Source organism: Grampus griseus, assembly GCF_964374135.1.
Source record: "Grampus griseus genome assembly, chromosome: 3".
In the NCBI taxonomy this organism is placed as follows: domain Eukaryota; kingdom Metazoa; phylum Chordata; class Mammalia; order Artiodactyla; family Delphinidae; genus Grampus; species Grampus griseus.
The window spans coordinates 14,044,003-14,054,671 of NC_139019.1; the positions used below are offsets into that span (position 1 = coordinate 14,044,003).

The following is a 10,669-nucleotide window of genomic DNA, read 5'->3' on the forward strand; positions in this document are numbered from 1 at the left end:
GGCTTCCCCAGAGCCCCCTGCTGTCCCTCTTCCCTTCCCCTGTCTCCACCCTTCCCTCTCCATTCCCCCATCCTCACAAATGCCAGCACCTGTCAGAGGACCCATCGGGCATCAGCAGAGCAGGTGGAGAATGGCATGGGGGCGGGCTCAGGACTCTGCAGAAGGAGTGAACACAGGGAGGCAGGAGACTGGCTCCACGCTGAGGGGCTGCAACTGGTCTCCCGCTGATACTTCGAGGTAAGATACCAGCAGGATCACTGGGCCCGGATCAGGTGAAAGCACAAGTGAGATGACTGGCCGGAAACAACCCGGAAAACGGCCCCCATGTAAGCAACCTAAGCCACCCCGACTGCACGCAACTCACTCCAAGTTCGCCTGTGTGTTCTTCCACATGTACCGTGCTTCTAATAAATGCTGTCTCTATTTCACAGTCTTGGTCCCTTTGCTGAATTCCTTCCTCAAAGACAAGGACCAAGGTCCTTCTTCCACAGCTGGAATCAACAGAAACAGCTAACAACAGAATGCTTCTGACATTCAAAATCGGCTATCTTGGTAGGCATGAAAGCCAGGTACCGGGGAGAGAACGGATTTCCTAAACTGTCTGAACTCCCGTTGGCCAAGTCAGGATCTGGCCTGAGGACCAAATCCCAGAGGGGCCCTGGAGGGCAGGGTAGGGAGGTCTGTCCTCCACAGAGACTGAGCCATGATGCTGCAGCAGGGGGAGGTGGTGAGGGGCTGGGAGGAAGGGAGGGTCCCCCTTCTGGTGTGACTGGGAAGGCCAGGCCCTCATGCCGCCCAGGAAGGGGCACTTGCCGATGGAACCCCAGAAGACCCGGCTGCGACCTCACCTGGCTCCCAGGGAACCCCGCTCTCTGGGACTCGCGGTGCTCTGACCCTCCTGCCGAAGATGCTCCTTCATCACCACCTTGCTGAGGTCGGTTTCCTCACACTGTCCCCAGGCTCTCTTCTCATACAGCCAGCAGGTGGTCCCTAGGAAACTTCACCACCCCCAACACACACACATCTGTACTTCAACCCAACCCGTCCCCTGCTGCAACCCCAGGGGCCCTCAGAATGGGTAACACCAGCCACTCCTCATTTACCCTCGGAGGCTGAGTCACTCCCCCACCCCCTCTCTTCTCCCATCCAAGAAATCACTCAGTCGTCCTGATTTTATCGCCAGTCTCCCCACCGCGCTGCCTCTCTTCACCACCACGTGTTCCTGCAGAGGTGTCCTGCCCCACCTCTGGCCCCAGGTTCTCGCTCCTCTCATTCACCGGCGGGGGGCGGAGGGCGGGTGATGGAAAGCCGGTAAGCTTAGTCTGGCACACTCGCTGCATGAAGTTCTGAGCTAAAACTAATGGTGTCTCCTGCTTGCTCAACCAGCTCCAGCCACACTGGACTCCATGATGTTCTGCAAACACCCCCAGCTCACTCACCCCAGGGCCTTTGCACACCCTGTTCCCTCTGCCTGGAGCATTCTGCTGCAGAAGTAGCTGCTTGGATCCTTCGCTAATGTGCTCTTCGGGCGTCAGCTCACAGTCACTCCTCTGAGAAGCCTGCACTGACTACCCCAGAAAAGTAGCACCTCCTTGTCCCTCCCTGTCCCTTGTCCCTGCTTTAGTTTTCTCCACAGCACCTAGCTTCTCCTAGAATTTTGTGCATTTGTTTATTGTCTTTCTTCCACCATTTCCACCACGAAAATATAAGCTCCATGAGAAAAGGGATCTCATGCTTTCACTGTTACATCTCTAGCACCAAGAACAGTGTCAGCATGTAGTAGACAATAAATATTTGTTGAATTTTTGAATGGAGGTCTTAAGAGAAAGGGACTATGGCTATATGACAGTATATATATGATGGTACTTACATAAAAGTAATAGACAAAGACTGCTTATTTGATACAGTCCAAATTCCTTAGCACAATCCAATAGTAAACTCTTCAGAAACCGACCCCAATGTTTCTCTTTCCAAACTCACCTGTGGATATTCCCTCTAGAACATAAAATACCTGTCCCACCCCTCCCCTCCCCTCCCATCCTCTCCCCTTCCCTTCCCCTCTCTCTCTATATAAATGAATAGTGATGAGTGCTACTGCGTACCCTGTTCAAGCTTCCATCAGTTAACTGAGTACCTAGCACATAATAGCTACTCAATATGTATTAGTTCTCTTCCACTTTTTACATACTGATTATCCCGTCTCTTCCCCAATCTCCATACCCCCATTTGCTGCCTAAGGAAATCCTATTGGTTCATCTTGGCCCATGTATGATAATTTAGGGCTCGCAGCATAACCTGAGAATTACTTGCTTACTAATCTGTGCTTCTCACCAGGGATCAGAATGCGTCTTAGTCATCACTGTATTCCCAGCAGCTAGTGACAATGATACACCTCATTGATTTGTACCCATTTCGATCAATCAGGCAGCTTAAAAACATTCACGCACAACAGGATAAGAAGGAAAAACAGCAGCAAAAAGAAGCTGAGGGAAAGTTACTACACAAATAGGCACAACCACAAAATTGTGCAAAATCACTAACGAGGAGCTTCGTGGTTATTACACTAGAGAAGGAAACCTGATGGGCTTCTAGCAGGAGCATTAATCTGGCAGGAACAGCCCCATTTCTTAGGTCCTCAACCAGCAGTTCCTGGTGCTAAAGGACCAAGGCCTAGAGAACAGCCTTACATGGGAACTCGTGAAAGATTTCCTGGGTCTAAGAACAAGCACATGAGGCCACTACTCAAGAAACATTTACTGAATATGAAAAACGTCCACAACTATTTTCAGTGACCTGAAGCCTTTCTATTTTGCAAGACCTTCCTTAAACCAGCCCTGCCCTGTCCAGGCTAGGGGAATACCCTCTAGTCCAGTCCAGTTCACTAAACCTTCTTGAGCATCTACAGTGTTTCAGATCCCATGCTGGTTCCATGCATACAAGAATAATAATTTCTCTTTCCCGCTCCCCAATGTACCCTCAGCCTGAGGCAGGTGAGTCTCCCCAGAGTGACAACATCCAGTGCGCGTCCCCCATTTATACCTGGGTTTGTCCCACGTGGAAAGCCCTCACCGTTAACCTTACTTTTATAGTTACACCTTCTCTGCTAGGCCTATACATACAATAAATCGCACAGAGCTTTCATCAACTATTCCAAACCCCTCTGATATCCACTATTCCTAAACTGTAAAGCCCTAGAAACTGTGGCATACAATGTAGAAGTGTGGTGCATTGTTTCAATCAATTCACTGAACCAGCCATGTCTCCTAGAGCAGAGAGTAAGCTCTCAGAGCCAAGTGCAGACCTGGGACTTCTGGTATACCCCATGGACCCAACACCATGTGGGTCTGGAGCAGACACTCTTCCACGGCTCCTGATGCCCAGAGGGAGCTGAGATAAGGCGAGGGACGTGAACTAGACTCGCTAACAGGCTAAAAAGGATCCCTCTCAATGCAGAACCCACCCTCTCCCAACATAACTATGTTCACCCCATGCTGAAACTATTAAGTGAAATTCTGTAGTATTGAAAAATGTAAGCCCTGTTGATTCCCATATCTGTCTTCCATTATTCCTTAGAGTGACAGAGTTGTTTTTTTTAAAAAGAAAGAAACACTGAATTTGCAGAAAAGGACACGGCTTCATCACCCAGGCCCGTGACCCAGGTTAGGACTGTGCTACTGAATATGGGTAGCCAGTAACCACATGTAGCTCTCTGAACTGAAGTTTAAGTTCAGGAAAATTAAAAATACAGTTCCTGAGTCACACTAGCCACATGTCATAAGTTCAATAACCACAATAGGCTACTTGCTACCATACCAGACAGTACAAACGTCAACTATTTCCATCACTGCAAATATTCTATTGAATAGTACAGGTTAAAGTCATCGTTAACAACTCAGTTAACTTCTGTGGGCCTGTCTCCTGTTGTGTAAAAGGGGAATAATACCTGCCTCACTGGTTGCTGTAAGATTTAAATGAGGTGCTAAACGTGAGCATCCTTAATAATTTTACTAGTTGTAGCCTGACGAACTACACCTGCGTATATAGTTCTATACGCAGGTATAGTTTGATGGCAGCAGCAATCATTAATAGTAGTAGCTGTCAGAGGAGTTACTATCAAGTAGAACAAAGAAATTCTGTCTCAGGCCATGTGAAGAGAAGGATGCTGTCCAGGAAGATGGGGAAAAGCACACACTGGTCGTATCATCTCAGAATGCTGCATTTGAGGAGGAATACATACAAACTGAAGCGTGTTTAGAAGAGCCTGGTCAGTGGAAGGAGCCCAGGATTTCTCTTCTGGGGGAAAGAAGACTCAGCAGAAATGGAGAACAGAACAAATCTTGAAACAGACAGAGGACTGTCCTGGGGAGGGAGCCCGGACCTTGGGCAGCTGTAGAGGTAACAAAGAGGTGAGCTTAACTCAGTATAGGAAAAATATTTGCTAGTCAGAGTTGTCCAGCAGTGGAAATGCTGCCTTATGGAGAAGAGAGTTCAGGATCCCAGAAAGTGCTCAAATGCAGTGATTCCCACACTCGAGTCACCTGGTGAGCTGGAGAAAATTCAGATGCTCTGGCCCCACTGCAGGGATTCTGGCTCGTATGTGTGGGGTGCAGCCCATGATTTGCATCTCTACAAGCACCCAGGTGACGGCCACGATGATGCCAGTAAGAGATCGCTCTTTGAGGGGCACTGCTCTAATGCAAGCTGGCCCAACCCATCAGGGATGGCATAGAGGGGCTCTTGACATCAAGTGGGAGCTGGACCCTGCAACCTTCCAAACCAACTCTGGAGGACAGGCCTCCAAGGACTCTAAGTAGATCCTGGGCATTCCAGACTGCACAGGTGCCCAGCCTGAAATACGGCAAAAGTCAGAGGACCCAAGGTCTCCTGCAGGGCATGCCCTTGTGTCATCACCTCAGGCTAATCAGTTTCTTGCAGTTGAACTATTTATACAAGTGGAGGGTAATGTCATCAGGTAGTGCCAGATGCTCTGAGGAAAGAGGCCCAGCATAGATTTCTCTGCACGCATGGTCTCCAACGGCAGGTTCAAGACTAAATCACATCCGAGCAGCTTTCCAGGCTGCATTGTGTGGCATTCGGTTTCAGTATCGTGACCAGCAATGAGAGCAAGAAGAGAGACGTAATCCTCCAGCCCTTGCTACCCAAGGCAACTGCCACGTGGCCACGTAAAGCATGGCCAGAGCTTGCCACACTCCTCTCACCAAAACCAGACATTTCACACTAATATTTGTGCCTGAATTTTTTCAACAGCTTTACTCGTAATAGCCAACCGTGAAAACAACCCCAAAGAACATCGACTAGCAAATGGATGGACGAATTGAGGTATATCCCCGAAGTGGCAGCCTAGTCAACCGTGACGAGAAACAAACAACTGACATACACAACAGGGATGAATCTCAAAGCCCTATGCTGGGTGAGCAAAGCCAGGCACAAACACATCATATTGTAAGGTGTCATTTATATGAAACTTCAGCAAAGACAAATCTAACCTACAGTAACAGAAAACAGATCAATCCCCGGGGTGCCTACAGGTGGGAAAGGAAGCCAAAGTAATCTTTAGGAGTGACAGAACGTTCTAGATCTTGATTGTCATTGTGGTTCCATGGGCGTTTACATTTGACTGTTCACTTAGAGTGTGTGCGTTTTATTGACAGTATACCGCAAGCAGCTAATTCTTTAAAAACAAAAGCAGATGGGTATTTTCTGTTTCACTGGGTTCATTCTATTTGATGGTGTGCTTAAAACTGGTGTCACTGGTTGCCCCTGGAAGGAGACAGGTAGCCAGTGACAGGTGTCAGAAAGAGCCTTTCCAACTGTTTACCATTTTATACTTTTAAACTTTTGAACTGTGAGGCTGTATTGACCATTCTTTAATAAATAAAATTTTAAATTAAGAAAAAGAATTCACAAACATGTCCCTCATTGGTAAAATGAGAGACCCAACCCTAGGACTATTAGACTGTTGGGCGATCTATTTCAGGTTGTGGAAACCCTGCTCCTTGAGACAGGTGCTACACGGTCTGTATTTTATCAAACTCCTCTGAGCTCTGAGTGAATACCAATTTTTTTAAGCGTTATTTAGTATTTTTCAAAAAATATATCAAAGATAAGAATGCACACACACACTCATAGTTTTAAAATAATTATAACTTGAACACCAGGTAATTTCCACCACTGAAGTCAAAAAACAGAACACTGCCTGTACTCCAAAACCTTCCACGTGCCCTCTGTCATCAAACCTTCTCCCTCCTCCCAGGGACAACCACTCTCTTGATTTTGCAGATAAGAATGTCTTCTATCAACATATCTCTGATCAGTACTGTTTAGTTTTGCATAGTTTTCAAAAAACCGAATCATTCTGTACATATTGTGTGCTTTTTTTTTTTTGCCCAAAATTACGTTTGTAAAATTCATCTGTGTTGTTGCCTATAGCTGTAGGTTATTTTCATTGTTCTATATGTTATTTTATGGTAGGAATAAATGTACCACAACTTACTTGCCCATTAAAATATTCATGGGCACTTTTACAAGGCATTTTTGGGTCCCCATTGCCTATAGAAAAAACTGGTCCAAAAACAAAGTATGACACTCGAGGCAACCACTGCCCCCGGATGCGTCTCCAAAACACCCAGTCACTCTCATCTCCCCTACTTTTCCCCACCAACTCATGTGGCATTGCATCAGTCAAATATATTGGTTGAAACATTAAGTACAATTCCTTAGGACTGGAATGCTATCAACCATATACTAGATCTACCCAAATCATTCCTGTCCATCCAAATCTGACTCGAGCATGATCTCCTTATGAAGACCCCACAGTCCCTTCTAGCCAGGATGCCACCTCCCCCAAAAAAACTGTATCAAAATGAATGATCCCTTCTCTGACTCTTTACCACACTCGCTCCATTCAGCCTTGAGTTATACCCATTTGTTATGGCCAAGTCTCAGCTTTTGTGCTCTCAGTGCACAGCACTAAAATCTTGCAGATAATGGGCAGGTAATAAATGTTAGAGCTTTTGAACCCAGGCTCAAAATCCTAAACGCTAGTGCTGGTACCAGGTACTAAACAATCAAAAATATGCATTTAAGAAGTTCATTTCCCCAAAAGTAACATCAAGAAAAGTGCCAAGGGCTTCCCTGGTGGCGCAGTGGTTGAGAGTCCGCCTGCCGATGCAGGGGACACAGGTTCATGCCCCGGTCCGGGAAGATCCCACATGCCGCGGAGCGGCTGGGCCCGTGAGCCATGGCCGCTGAGCCTGCGCGTCCGGAGCCTGTGCTCCGCAGCGGGAGAGGCCACAACAGTGAGAGGCCCACGTACCGCAAGAAAAAAAAAAACAACTACAAGTGCACATCCCCCTCTGACGCAACAATTCCACTTCTGGCAATTCATCCTACAGCAATACTTGCTTATATGCAAAATAATGCATGTTTAGGCCATTAGCTATAATGCTGTCATAGCAAAAGTTGGAAACAATCTTAGTCCATCAGTAGGAGACAGGTTAATCCGTGACATCCATACAGTGGAATTCTGTGCAGCTGGAAAAGAACAAGGAAGTGATCGCCAAAGTACACTAAGAAGAAAAATAGTCCAGATAGTATTCCACAATTTGCGTAGAATATTTTGCATTTGCTGAAATATGCACTATCTGGAAAGATACACAGGAAACTTGTAACATTGGTTGCTTCTGGTAGGAAAGTGGATAGCCAGAGACAGGCATGGGAAAAAGATTTACAGAGTGTTTAACCTTTTGTACCTTTAAACTTTTGAACTTGGAGGCTACTGGCTATTTTTTTTAATAAATAAAATTTTAAATTATGAAAGAGAATTTTACCTCATTGGTAAAATGAGGGAGACCCAGCCCTAAGACTATAGGACTATTGCCCAATATAGCATCAGCCACTATATTGTCCTTCTTCTGAGTGCCCACTGTAACTTCATAACAGGTTGCAGAACTATGGAATAAACTCTAGAAACACTGATAGCTAAGAGACCCAAAGTGCAGTTAATTCACGTTCGGGGGTCTAATAAGAAACAGCTCGGGCTTCCCTGGTGGCACAGTGGTTAAGAATCCACCTGCCAATGCAGGGGACACGGGCTCGAGACCTGGTCCAGGAAGATCCCACATGCCACGGAGCAACTAAGCCCGTGAGCCACAACTACTGAGCCTGCACTCTAGGGCCCATGAGCCACAACTACTGAGCCCACGCACCACAACTACTGAAGCCCACGCGCCTAAAGCCCGTGCTCCACAACACGAGAAGCCACCACAATGAGAAGCCCTTGCACCACATCGAAGAGGAGCCCCCGCTCACTGCAGCTGGAGAAAGCCGGCGTGCAGCAACAAAGACCCAACACAGCCAAAATAATAAATAATTTAAAAAAAAAAAAAAGAAAGAAACAGCTCATTTCAGGAGAAAAACCAGGACTAGCACAGATCTGCAGAAAAACCTTCAGGTTAAAGGAGCTAACCTAGAAAGTAGCAGGCTGTGTATGTTTCGGTCATTTATTTTCTCACTTTAAGCTTAAGAAATCTATGTCCTGTAACAAGTATCCACTGCTGAAGCTCTGCTTATTCTGCAGTGTGTGGGTCATGCTTGTCATGAGGACACAGTTGCAGACAAAGAAGGTTTTTCTCCACCCTCCATCAGATAACAGGGCACGACCTTCAGTGAAGGAGCCACACACTTCCCCCGTCTTTAGGGGTGAAGGGTGGTTTTTGAAGAGACAAACCTGTTGATCAGGGGCTTCTCACACAACATTCCTGTGTATTCTCTCTGTTCTTCAGCTAAAAACACGGCTGTTTTCCACACGGCACACCTGCGGGGCACGGTGATGTACCTAATCCACCTGTTTGCCGCCTGTTTTCTCATCAGGGAGTAAAGACAGTAAACCCAACCCTCCAGGGAACGGAAAAACAAATCATTCAGTGCCCATCTCAGGTGGCTGATGGACACAGGCTCAGTCTTCAGCGTGCACCTAAGCTGGTCCAGATAGGCCCGCTCTGGGTGCAAGAACGAATGCAAGTTCAAGTGTCTGTGGTCTGGCAGGCTTTGGGCGAGCAGGTCAAGACCTGAGAGTTTCAGAAAGCGAAGACCAAGTGCACTCTGGGCACACCTGTCGGTCCAGGTGCGTGGGGTCAGCCCACCACCTCTCCCACGAGGCTGCATACACACACGGAGAATGACAACTGTTTACAGGGAGGTGGGTCTGGAGGAAAGTTGAAGTGTGTCTACCTGTTCGAGAAAGGTGGCCGAGAAAGTGGGCCAGGACTGACACCTTCCTCCGCGGGGTCCGGCGTGCATCTCCCCCCCACCCCGGCCCTGGGCGCGCCCTCCGCCCGCCCCCGAGCGCCCCAAGGTCACCTGCCCTCCCCGGCGTCCCCACCCACCCCGAGCTCTCACCAGAACAGCAGGTTGGCCCCGACGAAGGCGAGCAGGCTGCGCAGCGGCCTCTTCCAGCTCAGGAGCTCGTCGGCGCGGCAGCCCAGCCACAGCACGGGCTCCCCCAGCAGCCAGGTCACCGCGGCGGCCACCCCGCCGGCGGCCTCCTCCACCTGCCGCCCCGCGCCCGCCGCCGCCCCTTCCTCCAGCGCTTCCCCCTCCTGCTCCTCGCGGGGAGCCCGGGGGGGCGGGGGCGGGGGCGGCGGCGGCGGCGGCGCCTGCTCGGCGGCTGCGGGACCCGGGCATCCCTGCTCGGCGGGCTCCGGGGGCGCCGGGCTCGCCATCTTCGGCGGCGCTGGCGGGCGGGGACTGGCACGGGCACGCGCGCGGGCGCGCCTAGGTGTCGCGCCGAGAGGGCGGCGGGTCCCGGCGCTGGGCGCGCACCGCGGGGCGCCGGCGGCTGGGTGCCTTGTGACGTCAGCCCCTGCCGCGGCGGGCCGCCTCCCGGGGGAAGTGGGTGCGGCCCAGTTCGCGCGGGGCTGGGCGGGGCCGGGCGGCCTCCCCCAGCCGCCCCGGCGTGCGAGCGGGGTGGCGTCCCGGGGGTAGCGGGGACCCCGCCCGGGACCGACGGAGCGTGACCGCCTTTTCCCTTCCAGCTGCGGGGGACGGCGCAGTAGAGCACCGCCGCCCGGCCATTTATCTAAAAGGGAGTCAGGGCCACAGGCGGAATCAACTGGAATCCTCACTTTCTCAAGCCACCGATCGCCCAGCCCGCAGCCTCACCGGGCGCGACGGGCACCCCTCCCCCTGGCAGCGCATTTCCGCCGCCAGCGACCCGACGGCCCCCGCCCCCGCCACAGGCCCAGTGCCCTTGCAGGGACAGATTGCACACCCATAGCTTAGGTCTTCAGTACTCTGCGAATAACGTGACGATATAAAGGTTGGATTGAGAAAGGAAGGAAAAAAAAAAACAAAAACATTTTGGGTCAGTTCACGAGCGGCCGCAGTGATGGGGAAGGGGTCTGGGGGCTTCCTCTCCGACTTTGCGGGCAGCGTCATCTGGCTGAAGAACGCACGCTGGTCCGTGGGAGGCACAGGTGAGCGGGAGCTTAGAAGCAGGACCCCCTGCGTGTGTTACACAGGTTTGGGCAGCCTTGATTTCGGTCGTTCAGAGTCACTCTGGTCACCACAGGTATCAGGACGGGTAAGGCGCTGTGAGGGCGTGACAGAGTCCTGAGACCTTCCTTCCGGGGCCTCACTGGTTCTTGTG

At 50.3% G+C, this 10,669-nt stretch overlaps 1 protein-coding gene across 2 annotated transcripts in view; it reads right to left on the reverse strand.

Moving 5' to 3' along the window:
- The window catches only part of RETREG1 (reticulophagy regulator 1), a gene marked incomplete at its 5' end in the record, with an annotated part of 125,186 nt that extends 115,443 nt beyond the window's left edge, over positions 1-9,743 (reverse strand). For both annotated transcript variants that reach the window (XM_082650249.1, XM_082650248.1), the window contains one exon: positions 9,421-9,743. In XM_082650249.1, the coding sequence (XP_082506375.1) occupies positions 9,421-9,743 (323 nt within the window). The remainder of the gene's footprint in view (positions 1-9,420) is intronic.
- Positions 9,744-10,669: the final 926 nt, after the last annotated feature.